The sequence below is a fragment of the Crocodylus porosus genome, unplaced genomic scaffold (assembly GCF_001723895.1).
Source record: "Crocodylus porosus isolate Cpor-Errol unplaced genomic scaffold, CroPor_comp1, whole genome shotgun sequence".
Taxonomy (NCBI): Eukaryota; Metazoa; Chordata; order Crocodylia; family Crocodylidae; genus Crocodylus; species Crocodylus porosus.
In genome coordinates, this window is record NW_017728907.1 from 60,042,759 (window position 1) to 60,058,333 (window position 15,575).

General features: G+C 41.3%; 1 protein-coding gene across 1 annotated transcript in view; it reads left to right on the top strand.

Moving 5' to 3' along the window:
• EFCAB7 (EF-hand calcium binding domain 7) overlaps positions 1-15,575 on the top strand; it is a 44,694-nt gene that overhangs the window by 26,866 nt on the left and 2,253 nt on the right. The window contains exons 8-13 of the mRNA XM_019531565.1: positions 1,130-1,239; positions 1,971-2,128; positions 2,338-2,471; positions 4,497-4,645; positions 8,354-8,563; positions 12,396-12,503. Coding sequence (XP_019387110.1) covers positions 1,130-1,239; positions 1,971-2,128; positions 2,338-2,471; positions 4,497-4,645; positions 8,354-8,563; positions 12,396-12,503 — 869 coding nt within the window. The remainder of the gene's footprint in view (positions 1-1,129; positions 1,240-1,970; positions 2,129-2,337; positions 2,472-4,496; positions 4,646-8,353; positions 8,564-12,395; positions 12,504-15,575) is intronic.

The following is a 15,575-nucleotide window of genomic DNA, read 5'->3' on the forward strand; positions in this document are numbered from 1 at the left end:
CCAAGAGGAGAAGGTGCATCGAGCCAGAAGAAGAGCAAGCCAGAGCAAAACTGCCTCTTTGGCCAAGTGAAGAGGTTACTGTGGTAGAAGGGCAAGGGCCCTGGACAGTGCTCCATCTGTCTTCAGCTATCTATCCATTTGATCCAATGACTATTAAATGCAGAATGCACAAACATCACACATCTTCACTGACTTTTTATGGTATAGATAATTATTGCCATGTGTATCAATTTGCCAAGATTTTTCCCCTTTATTAACAAAATAAAAGCTAGCTTTCCACTCAAGAAGACTGCTGTCTTATCTTTAATTGTAATCCTTAATTGTTTTAAGAGCCTCCACAAAAAGAAAAGTAATAAAAAAAATGTTATTGTTTTTATGGCTAAAAGCTAAAGTAACTTTCCTAACCGCCAAACACTTGGCATTTGAGACTTTTTAATGATAATTACACTGTATCAAAAATTAACAGCAAATTCTCTGTTCCAATCTGCTTGGGGAATCCCAGTAGCATATTATGAACTCATTCTGCATGCAGCTTTTCCACTGAGGTCAACCAGGCTTTTTTAAAGGGAATAGGCACAGAATGTGCCACACTTACTTGCATGCCACATGCACCCTTTCCCCCCCCCGCCAAAAAAAAAAATTAGCCCTCCAATATTGGGGTGGGTGCTGTGAGTGGGAAAGCTGATTTCTGCATTGAAAGAGGAGCATAGAGACACTGTAATGGTTGCCACTGCTGACCTTCTCTGACTTGTCTCCAGCCAGCCTGCAGCAGAGGTAGAGTCCAGTTTTAATCTGCTCACAGCTGCTGCTAAATTGTCAGCAGCTTTTGGCTGAGCAACAGCTGAGAGAGGACTTGGCAGCAGCTGTGAAAGCCTTAAAATGAGCTTTTACCTGAGGCAGCCAGTGAGCTATTACAGGTGGTTAGCTTTCAGCCATGACTCTGCAAACATATTTTTGTCTTCATTCTGTTTTCCCAAAACAAGGTACGTGCCTTGTGTGGGGTTGTGCGATATGCAGGAAAATATGACATAATAGAAAGATCTTCCATATGAATCTAAGAGGAACATTTTGCCCAAAAGCTATGCAATTATTAAACATGCAGCTTGACATTGTTTTTGTTTGTTTGTAGGAAAACCTTCCCCGTGGTTATCAGTGGACACAGCTTTGTATGTTCTGAAGGAAAATGAAAGCCAAGAAAACCTACAGCTTGTGAGCTTGACTGATCAGCAAAATAAAGAGGCTGGATATTAATCTTATCTTGATTTTTATCTTGGATTGATTTTCAAAAATCTGCATTTTTTGCAGGGGATAGGCACAGAATGTGCCACATTTACTTACATGTCATAGTCAGTACAGCACAGCTAAGGCTCTGTAGTTTTGGGAGGGAATAATGCCAGGCTACGAACCCAAAGTTACAAGGCTAATCTGTGGAGACAGATTTTGAACTGTGCTCTCAGGAGTCTAAACCCTATGGCTTAGGCACAAGGCAGGTTCATCCCTTGCTTCTTTTTTTACTTGTGAACCTTTAGAAGGATTTCTGCAAAATCTTTGCTGCAAATTTGAGCCAGGTTGATGGATCGGGGCCAATGGCCAATCTATATGCATGGGTAGAAAGACTAAAAAACTTAGTAGGTTTTGTCAACCTGCCTCATTTGTCAAGAAGTTATTTGTTTTAAAGTTTAAAAAGTGTTAAAATCAGTATGCTTGGTGGGGCGGATAGAAATGTCATTAAATGGACCTAGTCTTGGAAGTCCTGAAGTGGGCTTCTGGTCCTATACAGCTTGCTAACTATTGCTGTGACTAGCAAGTCTGCCAGTGTTTGTCATCATGAAGGCCTCTCATAGAGGTTTGTCTTCTGTAAGGAAAGTAAGTGTGAGGTCTCTAATAGGTTATAAGTACCTTCAACTAATTTGAAAGTAGGGTTCGGATAAATAATGCTCACAGACTTTTCCGTCTTCCTTCAAGAGTAGATGTATGGGTGGAAAGGGGAACTTGGATCTGGATTTTACTGGCTACTTCCATTCACAACTGGCTGTAAGCTCAAGAAGGTAAAGAGGCAAATAACTAGAGAAGTGAAACTGGTTTATAGAGGGGAAGATGGAGAGTTGGGCCTTACTAAAGAGTTCAGGTGAGTTATATTTGTAGTTTAGCACCCTAACTATTGTAAGATCAATGCTTTGAATTTTCTTTATGTTGCTAGTAGTTTTATGCTACTGAAACAAATTCTGTCTGGGAGTCCTAGTTTTGTGAAAGCATTTACAAATATTGAATAATTTTCAGCAACAGAGTAAGGAAAGAACTGATGTATTTAAAAATTGTTTTGCTGCCTTCTTTCAGAACAGCTTTATCAAATATATTTGAAATGATTGATTTAGATGGGAATGGCCTACTGAGCTTGGATGAATATAATTTCTTTGAACTAAGAACTAGTGGTGAGAAATGTGACGAGGAAGCCTGGGCTATATGCAAGGGTAAGCTTTGTTACTCCTTTTAATTTACTAGAAATAAACTCATAATGAGAAGTTATCCAAGTTCATATATTGATGACATCACCTGCATACAAATATACACGAACAAGTGTTACCTAGCAGTCGATACCAAAATGTGTGTATACAATGGTAAATAATGTTCACCTGCCCCATTCTTCTCTATCCACCTTCTTTTCCTTCTTTATATTCCTTTTCTTTTTTTTTCTGTCTTTCCCTCCACTCTTCCATCACTTAGCTCTTCTTCTTTCCAGCATATTTGCCATGTCCGTGGTTAGTAGTCCAAGTGGAAAAAAAAGGCTTCCCATGGCTGTTGCTAAAGCTGCAGACATTTTATGGTGGGATGTGTTCTGACCATAGAACTGATTGTGAAGAACTTTAAACTGCTAATTATAACTCTTGTCCTGAATTCCTCTCTGGTGATTACTCCTTGCCTTTGGTGACCTGGAGGTGATAATGCCTTCCTACCTTACTACCCGTTTGTGTGGGTTAGATAATCAATGTGTACAACGTGCTTGGAACATTAAAACCTTTAATTAAATAGTTATTGTTAAGATTCAACCATTTGTCAGCTGGAGCAGTGTTTCTGCTAATACGGACATTTCCATTGGAAAATATTTGCAAGATGTTTCATAAACAGTTTACAAAATTGTCCATATTGTTCTGTTCACAGATATAAATGGGACTTCTACAATAGGGCCTGTAAGGCAGCCAAGCATTTAAGACTCTTACTGCCATATACTGCCTTTGATCTGTTAATGTCACCAAGAGTCTATCACCTCTCAAGGGCAGTATTTGGTCTTAAATGCCAGTTTTCAGGGGAAATTGGCACTGTTTAATATTCAAAATTGGTTATGCTGTACTTTCAAGCCCTCAGAATAAATAGGTCTGCTTCGTAAGGGAACAAGAAGGATAAATCCATTCATGGTTGTACAGTGCTCTGATATTACAATGATGGGGACTGTATGAGTGACTATGTAGCTAAACAAATCAAATCTAGTTGTCAGGAGCTGTCTATAGCCTCTTCTGTGAACATTGTAGGCCATGACACATTGCTTAAGTGGAACAAAAATATGTCTCCTAGGTTCTGTGAAATATTTCTCTCTAAAATACTAAATATCTCTTTCTAAAAAAGTATATTGAAGCATTTCCTAAATTCTAGAGACCTCATATAGAGACTGTTTTCTTTTCATCAGCTTCTCTCCTCTTTCATGCCTCTAGATTCTGTTACCCATTTTTATTCCTTTATTTATATTTGTGTGCATTTTGGAAAGGGGAAAAGGGATAGGAGCACGGTAGATGGATTACTAGGTCATTAATCAGTGGAAGGGTCCAGACAAATATCATAAATCATGAGAGCAAAGTTCAAGCAGTTTATAATAGCATCTGATCCATTTGATAGATTTATTAAATTGGTAATCCATTTTAATAATGTATAGTGAAGATTTAGCTTTGTTGCAATGAGAAGAGCATTTGTAAAATACACTGACATAAAAACATGTCAATTAGGTGTTTGCAGACACTAGAGCAGTTGACCCACCATATTCTATCAAAAATGGTGCATTTTGGATTTTTAAAAACTAAGTAACCAATTTCTGTATCAAATCCCCAAAGTTATTAAGGGAACTGCTTTACCAAGCTTTCACTTCCTGTTCCTGATATTCCCCTTTCCTTTAGTTCTTACCCTACCACAACTACTTCCAGGAAAAGATATCTTCTAAGCCACACTTACACTTTGACATTCCTCCTTCTCTTAAGCTGTACAAACATCCAGTTGCTCCTTCTTCCCTAAAAACAAGGGAGAATCCCTGTAAACAGAACATTTTAAGTTCAAGGGTATTCTTTACCATTTTAGTATTTTACAGTTTTGGAAGACCCATGGCTGTAAGACTTATGACCAAGTCCTGCAGTCCTTACTGAAATCAGGGGGAGCATTGTTTAGGAAAGATTAGAGGGACCATAACAGGATTGTTTCCATTTAAGAGTTACATTATTTTTCTTTTTAAACAGAGAATTTTGACACAAAGAAGAATGAGCTAACAAGGCAGGGCTTTATGGATCTGAATCTCATGGAGGCTAATGACCGTAAAGGGGATCCCAGTGACCTTTGGGTTACTTTATTGTCCCTGGGCTTCAATAAAGCATTGGAAATGACAGAGGTAAGTAGTTTTGTAACACAACTGCTTCACATGCAATTTGTTGCATATGTTTAATTGCAATGCTATTTCTGTCCTTTGTAAACTGATGTTGGTAGGCCATTGACCCAGCTCCAAATACAGTTAATATACATTTTCCGCTATGAATGTCAGAGCTGGCACTTCACCTCCAGGGCTAACGCTGTCAGGAAGGACTACACTAGTATGGAGGCAGGTAGAAATCTGATAAAATGCAGTGTCACTGCTTTGTGTTCAGAGAGAGAACTGGACTGCTGCCTCACAGAGAAAAGGTACCAATATTTTGTAAAGCCTACAGAAGAAGTCACAAATCATGCTTTTTGAAGGACTTGAGGCATCTTGCTGGAGAGAAACAGTTCTTGATGATTTGACATATGAGGAAAGGCATAAAATTGTGGCCTGTCATACATCTGTAAGAATGAAGTGCTTGCACTGCCTAAACTATGGATCTGGTTTCCAGAGTGTCCCAGATAACTAGGACTGGAACCCTGGCTTAGCCACAAAGCAGTTATGTGTTGCTGTAAAGAACATCCCAGAAAAACAAATAGCAGCCACCTGTCTTCATTTCAAAATTGGATTGGAGGCTGAGAGCTGCAAAATGATGCATCAGAGATGGAAGCGGGAGACAATGGTAGGGTTGGGAGCAGGAGACAATGGCAGGGTTTTTGCAGTAAGACCGGGAGAGCCTGTCCGAAAGGAGAAAAATAATAATATGCACCATCCAGCTAATATATTTCAGGGCTTTTCAACTTCAAGCCCTTCAGGGGCCACACAGGGCACGAGCCATACCAGTCTAGCCACAGGGCCCCATTGCCCACTGCACCACATGCCCATGGAGGCACCCCTACCATTGTACCATGTAGGCATAATCCCCCATATGTAGCTCTATTTCCCCACCCTACGGATGCTCAGCTCCCCACACAGCTTGCCACACTGTTCCTGCCCCTGTGGGGTGGAGGCAGGAAGCACCAGTCAGTTGGGGGGGGGGCCCACAAACTGGCTGCTGTTGCACCCTGAGCAGAAGAGCAAGTGCCAGCAGGCAGGAGCCTGGGGGCTGCAATTTAATCGCTTGCATCCTATATGTGGCCCGTGGGCAATTAGTTTGACAGCCCCAATGTATTTTATTTACATTGTTCAACAAACATAATCGCCAGACATAATTTCCTGCCTTTCCTCCTGTCCCTTGTTGTTGTGTCCAAGTATTTTCCACATAAACTTAATAACAATACCTGGAAGCAGGGACACACACACATGCACACACTGCTTCCTTGGTAAGATTATCAACTCCTTTCCCTTGCATCCATGTGTTTGTGGGCTTTTTGAAAAAAAAATAGTATCGGTGTTGGCCTTAATCAATGGCTCACATTTCCTTACTACTCCATAAACAGAAGGCAAAATCCTATAAAGAAATAAAACTCTCCCCTTCATGTGTAGAAAATTCTAAAAGAAGACTGGAAAGGCTTTGCCTATTCCTGCAATATCTTTTTCAGTATTTACTTTCTGTTAAACCAAATCAGTTCAGGGGCCTGATATGGTATAATCATTATGTAAACCAGGGGGATCAGAATCCTCAGACCCTGTGGGCTGGATGACTGGTGCAGGGCCAGTCCACAGACCAGGTGAATTGTGCAAGATTGGCCCTGTGGGCTGAATCAGACTTGCAGACTGGCTCTGCATGCCCAATCTAGCATGCGTGCTGGACCAGCTTGGTGTAGGTGCCTCATGCTGTGGTCATCCTGGACCAGCCCACTGTAGGTGCTTCATGCAGAGTGCGTCCCAGACTGGCCGTACATGGGCACTGCTTGCAGCATGCATGCCAGACTAGTCCCTTACGAGTGCCACATGTTGTGCACATCCCAGACTGGCACAACATATTAGCACACTGGCCTAATCTAGCATGCGGCATGTGGGTCAACAAATCCATGAGCAGCACTGCAAACCAGAAGTTAGGGCTCTGTGGTAGGAGTGCATCAATAAAGGATTTCTTGGCTGATACCAATAGCCAATTAATAAACCAAACATATTGGCTGATGCTGATCTGGTAATCCATATTTAGTAATAATGCAAGGCATTGTAAACTGCTGACATAGAGAAACCCTTTTTTTTTGTTTTTGGCATGCTCCAGCAGTGTCCTGAATTTCATGTATCAGCATCCCGGCACTTAAAAATGGCGGTGGGGTTGCTTGAACTAAAGCTTTTAAAACACAGGGATGCTATTACATTGAGGCACTTTTATTAGAGTGGCTGTTGGAGCCACCCCCAGAGCATGTATAAAAGTGCCCATGCTGGTTGCAGCAGGTGGGGCTGGTCTAGCAGTGCCTGCGTGTGGAGCCCTTCAGCCCCTGCTCTTCCACATGATGCCCTTGAACACAAGCCCGGGGCTGCCCAGCAGGGCTGGGGGGAAGGTGTGAGCTGTCCTGGCTGCCTGGGCCTGGGTGGTCTAGCTTACTGGGGTGGGATCCCAGGCATCCAGGGGCCCCGATCCCACAGGCAAGAGTGAGCCCTGGCCAGAAAGCATAATTATCAGTAAACATTATCGGCTACAGTGGCCAAAAAAGCCAATAGCTGATAATGTCTTTTCCCTTTTATCAGTGCCGATCTGATAGGCAACCAATATATTGGTACACCTCTACTCCATAGGCCTGATCCAGCCCATGAGCTATATTTTTTACATCTGTAGTATAAGCCATTCTGGGCATATGAAATAAAAATTGGACTCTAAACCTTCAATATTGGAGTTCTGATACTTTGGGAGGCTAGAATTTGCAGCTCATATTAGCACCTGATTAAGAGCAATTAGCTGCAACCATTTCGTGTTGAGTTTTAGTTCACCTCTCCTTTTCCTAGAAGTACGCTGAACGGAGCTGGAAGTCCGGGGGGGGGTGTTCTGTCTTTCTGCAGTGGGTCACTAGATGGAGCTGTTCTCTGACAAAGAACAGATTGTTCTGAAGGCTTTGGACTAGGGTATGGAGAGTCTCTGCCTTGCACTGGCTGTGGGTTTTGGCTACAGCTTTCAGGTCCTGAAGGATAAGCACAAGCTGTATATTGTGTACTTCAAACATTTGCTTCAATAGAACATATAATTTAACCCCACAACTCCTGGATTATAAAGGGTTTGCGGGCAACTTTCAGTAGCAGAGACTGTAAAATGAAGATGGAAATGAAAATATATTGGTAATAATAGGCAGTGCTAAATCCCATCTCCTTGTTGCTTCATATGCTACTCTGAAACAATAAAATGGAAGAACAAAGGTTATTTCTTATTACAACATTTCAAATATTTTGAATCCTGAGAGGCACAGTGGTTTTTTTCTGCTGCCCTAGTACTATTTGTAGTGTTGCTGTCCCACATCAGTTATGAATGGATTCCCAAATCAGTGACATTTTGGAACAGGCTACGTCTGGCTGCACCCTGATAGATTTACACTGCAGTGCATTAAGGCTGTCCCAGTTGAACTGTTACTGGGATTATTGTGCTCGAGTGATTTGTACTGATCTCTGAATTACCTCAAAACAGGAGAGCTCGCAGGTTTCGTGGGGTGTGATTTTTTTTATATATTCAGTGGGGTGCATAAACTTGGACAATTCTGCCTCAGAGTATCTATGAAAATATTTAGGAGCTGTAGGTTAAACTCTAAAGAATAGAAATAGGCAGCAATAGTTAAATATTATTGCATTTGTCTCTCATACCAGGCATGCCCCTTTGTCATTGACATCTATGCAGAAAAATGCAAGCCAAGAATTAAACCTGTTCATCTAGAGGCAAACAGTGGGCAGCTTAACAAAGCCATCTGCAAATCTGTTGTTAACCAAGGAGAAGCCAAAGTAATGGATGGATGTGAAAGTATAATTGTCCACACCTACAGAAGGGAGGCCCGGATCACTTCTGTTATTGAAAATACGGTACTGTGGAATAAGTCTCTTATGCATGTTACACACAAGTTTTTGGTGTCAATATTCATCATGAATATTGCTCTTTACCTGTCCTTGTGAAGCTTTTGTAAATATTGGATAGAAAATAAAAAACACCTTTTATTATGTTCTGACCTGAAGCCCACTGAAAACAGCAGGATCTTTTTCCCATTTCTAATAGACACTGGATCAGGGTCTATTAGACAGGTGCATCACAAGCAGGGCCAAGGAGGTGATCCTCCCCCTGTATGCTACACTGGTCAGGCCACAGCTGGAGTACTGCGTCCAGTTCTGTGCGCCCCACTTCAGGAGGGATGTTGACAGCATGGAGAGGGTCCAGAGGAGGGCCACCCGCATGATCCGGGGACAACAGGGCAGACCCTACAATGAGAGACTGCAGGACCTGAACCTGTTCAACTTTCACAAGAGAAGGCTGACGGGGGACCTGGTGATCGTCTATAAACTCACTAGGGGGACCAGAAGGGTTTGGGAAAGACCTTGTTTCCCCTAGCGCCCCCTGGCATAACAAGGAATAACGGCCACAAGTTGTGGGAGAGGAGGTTTAGATTAGACATCTGTAAGAACTACTTCACAGTCAGGGCGGCTAGGATCTGGAACCAGCTTCCAAGGGAAGTGGTGCTGGCTCCTACGGGGGTCTTTAAGAAGAGGCTTGATGCCTACCCGGCTGGAGTCATCTGAGCCGGGTTTTTCTCCTGCCCAGGCAGGGGGGCAGACTTAATGATCTACAAAGTCCCTTCCAACCCTACTTCTAGGGTCCAAGATGCATTAATTTACTAAGGTGATGTAGAGCACTTACATACTGCATAATATATATCAACAGAAGTTTTATTTATGTTTTCCACAACTTTGCAAATTTTCTGTGTAAAGTTGAGCTCCAGTCTAGATTGGTAAAAGCAGAACACACAAATGCTACTTAAAAGAGAAGATAAAAAGGCAAAAGAATATTAAAAATGGCAATTCTTTTTAATATTTTTATTTTACTGTGAGCACACTGACTTGCAGAAATTTGGGTTTTTAGCAACTTAAGATGGCTGGAGTATTAAAGTACTACCCTTAAAGGTATACTTAATTATTTGTCCAAACTAATAAGTGTAAATCAGTGCAAAAGTGTTCGGTAAGATGCAAGCAGAAATTTAAAAGCCTTTTGCCTGGCTCCTAGTGGATGTTCTGTTCACACTCAGTTTGATTCATGTAAGGATGTCTGAGTAAATTAATGTAGCACGGTAAGGTGCTAAAATTAGAATGCTTTAGTCTTGCAGGCCCACCTCAGGAATCCATTTTTTTAGAAGGGGATATACAGTAGGAAGAGAGGGCTTGATTATATGTTTTACAGGTTGCAATGAACACTTCACTGTTTGAAAGTAGATGAATGGGGGTTTCATGTAGCTTGGAAATTTTTCAGAGAAATTCTTAAGAACCAAGGCACAAATTCTTGACTATTGAAAGTGGATACAGCTGCATTAATCACAGTAGACAGAATTTGCCCTTGCAAGTTTCCCTGCTCTTTACTGGAACAGTTTGTTCAATTTTCCTGGCAATAATATTAGTTTTACTTTTTCATTATAAACATTTTCAGAAAATACATGAGTTATTTTATACCCATCTCCATTCTCCTGTTCTCCACAGAGCAACCATCTTAGTTGGGAACTAGTGCTTCAAATAATAAATGCAGGCATGGATTGCAAGTATATCTGCTATGGTTGCTGCTTTCTGTTATTTCTGTCTTTTGTTATTTAAGCAAATATATTTTTCATTTAGCTATCGGCTCTCTCTGGCCCTTCTACAGGCTTACACAGTAGCGTAACAAGCAGTAGATAATCACGGCACATTCTCTGGGTTTTCACTTGCTGCTGCAAGTCCAGCTGCTACTGCTGGCCTAGCTTCTGTTGCTGCCCTGGCATCCAGGATACAGCTCCAGGCTGTTATGCCTCTGGGTTTACAGTGAATGTAGATGAGATGGGAGACAGGATCCTCACTCTGTCTGGGCAGATCAGTGTCTGGGCAGACACTGTGCCTCCGAGAATGCTCTTGCCTGTCCATAAAGGCACTAAAGGAACTGTTTTCAGGGTATATCTCTCATTTGAAATAGAAATCTACAACACATCACCTGCACATGGTGAATTTTGGTTTGACTTGTTCCTGTAGCCCCATATTTCTTACTGTACAGAATCCTTTTTCTACATTTCTTCTACTAGCTGTCCGCAAGAGAAGCGAGAGCATCTCCAAATTGTAGGGCAGTAGCAGAGTAACAGCAATAACAAGTTTTAACACAGAGCAGTGTTTATCTTTTTGCAGCTCCAAGAGATTTCACATGTAATTGCACATGAATTGTACTCTACACAGACCTTTTGTACTACAATCCCCACAGACAGCACTTCTGCCAGTCCTTATCTGTCTAGTTGCAGGATCTCCTGCTGCATAAAGTCTGACAGTCTAATGTAACTGTGTTCCTATTCCATTTCACAATGAAGAACAGAGATTGTCTGATAGCATTTCCTAGGAATTACTTTCATTTCTCTGTGCCCATGTTGAATCAAAATGTATCTAAACACAACTGAAAGGCAATGCATGTTGACATGTCTTTCAGTTTTATTTCCCAGTTTGGAAGGGTGTTTGATTGTTTTTCTGAGAGCGTGTAACATATTAGATCCAGTCTATGGGTCCAGTCTGGGCTCATTTTATATACCACTACCCAGCATTGTGGCACTTTGCTGTTGAATATACTGAGCCAGTCAATGCTGAGGCTGAGTACACAGCAGCTCTGTAATTTGTTCGGAAACCATACAGCTGCCTGAAGCTTCCCTTATTTCCAAGTTTTCCTTTGTGGATTTTGAGCTGCTTTCCTCCCCAGTCAAGCACTGAATACTACAGAGGAAGGCAGGAGAGGACTCAATTAGCCTGGAAGGCAACGTGGCCTGTGCAGCCCCACCCAACATCCTTGGTTTGATGTTCAGATGCTGGAAAGTCATTTTGCCTGTAGGCATGCTGTGCTGGCAGCCAGATGTAGCATTTAGGAAGGATGTGTACTGACTCTCCACTGGGGATGGATGAGTTGGACTGTTACCAAGTCTCAGTTACCAAGTTCTCTCGAGATCTGCAAAAATGCCCACATCTTTCAAGCCAGGTGGCACTATAGAGCTGCTTGAAATTCTGTGCTGTGGACTTCAGTGTGGTCCGCACAGGAGCTCTGCAGTACTGCTAAAACTTCTGCTTCCATTACAGAAAAAAACAGGTTTACCAACCAGCTCTTTATGTGCAAAGTCATGTTTCTCTCAAGAGGTGTGTGCCTAGTTTCATTGGAGGAGGTAGTCCATAATTTCAAATTCTTTCAATTGTATTGATTGCTGCATATTTAAAAATTATTCCATATATATGGCACCATTTTAAAGAGAATATTTGTAACAAATTCATGATCTACAGGGATCAGCATAACAGTATAGACCAGAGCAATTTGTTAGCACTTTTATCCTGTGAATCTTTTTAGGGTTTGTTTCAGGACAACAGATGGGGACATCTGAATGATTGCACGTTGTCCTGAGATAAAATGGTTTCTTTTGGGACAAATGTAATGTCTCTTTGTAGCCCACGTCTTCATTTACTTCATGACTCTAGCACTTTGAAAATGAACATAGGCCCTGAAATTACTGAGGTGGACTTGAAAAATGTACTGTATGTTTAAATGAGTTTCCATTCTGTTATAATAGCAACTTCAGAGAAAATAATCAGATTCTTAATGTTGTTTTTGAAAAAGTAATTTAAGCATGAAGACTAATAAAATCTCTAATTTTTTTTCCACTTACAGTCTGAAAACAAAGTGATTATTCATGTCAACAATGAGCAGAGTAAGAATTGTATAAATAATAGGGGACTCAACATTTTTGCAGTAGAAGTGGCACCAAAATCCATGATGGTAATGTTGTCATATCTCTCATCGAAATCTACGTAAAAATTCCTAGCATCTTAACAGTTTGCTTTTCAGATCTTTTTGTAGTAATATTGAGCATATGAATACAAATTAAGAGGGGGAAATGTACTTTTTAATGGGAAATGCATGAGATGTAGGGCCTGATTTTCAAAATTGTGCACCTACCTGGAATATGCAGGTACTTCCCTATAGAGAGGTCAGAATCATTTGCTTACTGTCATTGTAGATAATAATTTTGAACAAATACTTTTGAATATTTCCTCATTTTTAAAACAAGCAAGATCCTAATGTCAGTAAAAAATGAAGTTACCATTGCAGAATTATTTTTAAAAATGCTAATCAGGTATTTATTTTCAGAGATAAGAGGTTTTACGTGAATGAGTATTCAGTTTGAATGAATATCCTTCTCAAAGGATTTGTATCAAATTTTATTTTATGATGTGCTTTGTTGCAGCAATGTGAAGTAAAATGACGTGCACATTACATCAACATCAAAGGGATATAGTTAACATAACAACCAGATTTTTGTATCAGTTGGTTTATATCATTAACAACATTCAGAAGTAAAGACTTAAAAAACTGTTGCCTCTAGCTGCTTTTCAGAGTTGCCAACTGTCTGTAAATGTATGGACAGATTGTAAAAAAACAATGTTAATAACACCTGTTCATAAAGTCTGTAAAAAGAAAAGGGGAGCTGTCGTCAAAAAAAATTAGCAACTGGAGCTTGATTGAAGATTTCTGGGGAGAAAAGAAACTGGAGACAAAGTGTTGAAGGACAGATAGACAGAAGACCAGTGCTATCTACTGTCTGAGTGGTAGTGCAGTACCCTGTAGGAAGCATTCTCTCCAGGCTTTGTTCCCCATACCACCCTCCCTTACCCAGGCATATGCTGTTGCTACAGCTGTGTCCCTGCCTGTAACACTGCTGGGTCCTTTGGGGCTGTGTGCCAGGATGGGGGGGCAGGGCTGGAAGGAAAAAGTCTGGGAGGGATGGGCTGGAGGCAGACAGCATAGTACGGGATGTGATCAGGGACATCAAAGTATCAGGTTGAGTAGGGGACCCATGGGGTAGGAGCAGCATGGTATAAAACCAGTGTTTCAGTCAAGCAGGGCTGCCAACCCAAGACAACTTTTTCCTGATAATTTGCAAACTTTTTATTGGCAACCAAAACTTTTATTATAGTTGGTGTTAAACCATAAGTGTAAAACTGGCCTTTGTTCAGGGTTTGAAAGAAGTGTTACATTTACATTATGTAAAACGTGTCAGTAAAAAAAGTTCAGTCATTGGTAAAAAGTTTGCAGATTGTCAATAAAAAGAATTGTCTTGAGTTTGTTGGTTTAGCTTGGATATTAAATATCACTGAAGTCAGTTTCATTTTTGTGTGTAACCAATTTCACTTCCTGATTTGGTATGTTGCAGTGTTTAGGTTAAAAAACCTGTAGATAAATTCTTATTTGTTTAAGAATCTTTATTTTCATTTTATTTTTTTTATATTAGTCTAGGATTTGTAAAAATATTCCTTTATAAAATGTTCATTTGGGGCCAAATTTAGTTAGAGGGTGTCTCTTTAATCTGATGCATTCTGCTGAACATGAAGAACAGACTGTCCCTCAAGTAGTTACACAAAAATACCTGTATATACGGTCTCGTTTGGACAATATGGCATGCAGCTGGTTGAGTTTTTAACATCTTAATTGATGGTTCAACAGCATTAAGTCTCTTGGCAATTCCAGAAGTTGTACAGTTCTTAGCAAATGTTGAAATAAGCAGGTGTGAAATCAAAAAAATCTCATATGATAAAGCTTGTATTAAGTTCATTAACTTAAGAAACAAGGCTGCTATGGAATTTGTGAATTGTGTGGTATATCATTTTCAAACACAGGCCATTCAAATTATTTTATTTCATTGTTATCTAACCTACAGCACTGAGTTTTCAGTGAAGAATTGGTGCTTGGGCTCGTGCACTCTGAACATTGTTCAAATAAATACAGCTCTATGTGGATTTCAGGATCAGAGCCAATCCTGATGCTGCTGCTGACACTATTCAGTCAGATATAAGGCCAGTCATGAAAGGTGTTTTTTAGTCTCAGTTTTCAGTGGAATCACTGGGCCGAAAGTCCTGTATAGCATCTTTCCTTTACTGTAGTTCAGTGCAGTATAAAATAAAAACTAGTAATTATTACAGAAGTTTAAATTTTTCATCCATGAGCTTTATCAATATGCATACTAGAACTGAAATAGTTAACACATCCAGATAGGCGTTGTTACATGGTAATTTTGGGTGGCTCCTGGAGCTCTTAATCCCTGGCTTGTCTGCACATTAGCACGTTAAAGCGGTTTTAAGCACTTGTTATGTAGCTTAAAGTTACACCACTCCACGGCAGGATTATCTCTGATCCACACTGCCCAGCTTCTGTTCCATTAAGGTGTGGCCACTCCCCACAGATATGCTGCCCAGGTTGAAGTTCTCCAGTATCCCAGGATCTCTCACACCCTTGCCCATAGAGCAGGGATAAAAGCTGTCCTGGCTCACCAGTCCTCTAGTGGCAACTCACAGCTACAGCTCCTAGTTCTGCCCCAACTTACCAGGAAGCTAGTGGCGAGTCACAGCTGTGCAGGTGGGGGACTGTCAGAGAAGGATTCTAGACCAGGGGTAGGCAATCCCTGGCACAGGTGTCAGAGCATGGTATGCAAAGGCATTTTGCTTGGCATGCGCACCTTGGGTCAGATGGCAGGGAAGGAGCCAAGGCTGTACTGCCACAACAAGGAGTGGGCCCCTACTGTCTACCCTTGGCATGCCAGCATCTTACAAGTTGAAATTGCAGGTGTTTTTGGCACTCTACCCAAAAACATTGCCACCCCCTGTTCTAGACCAGGGGTTTTCAACCTTTTTGGATCAGTGTACCCTGGCGGCTGGATGCGGAGCAGTGTACCCCTGGCCGCCAAGCAGGGGCAGAGTGGGTGGGTGGCACACAGCTAGACGCAGAGTGGGGGGGGAGGTGGCACGTGGCTGGATGCAAAGCAGCAGCAGCCACCACATGCAAGCTTCCCCTGCC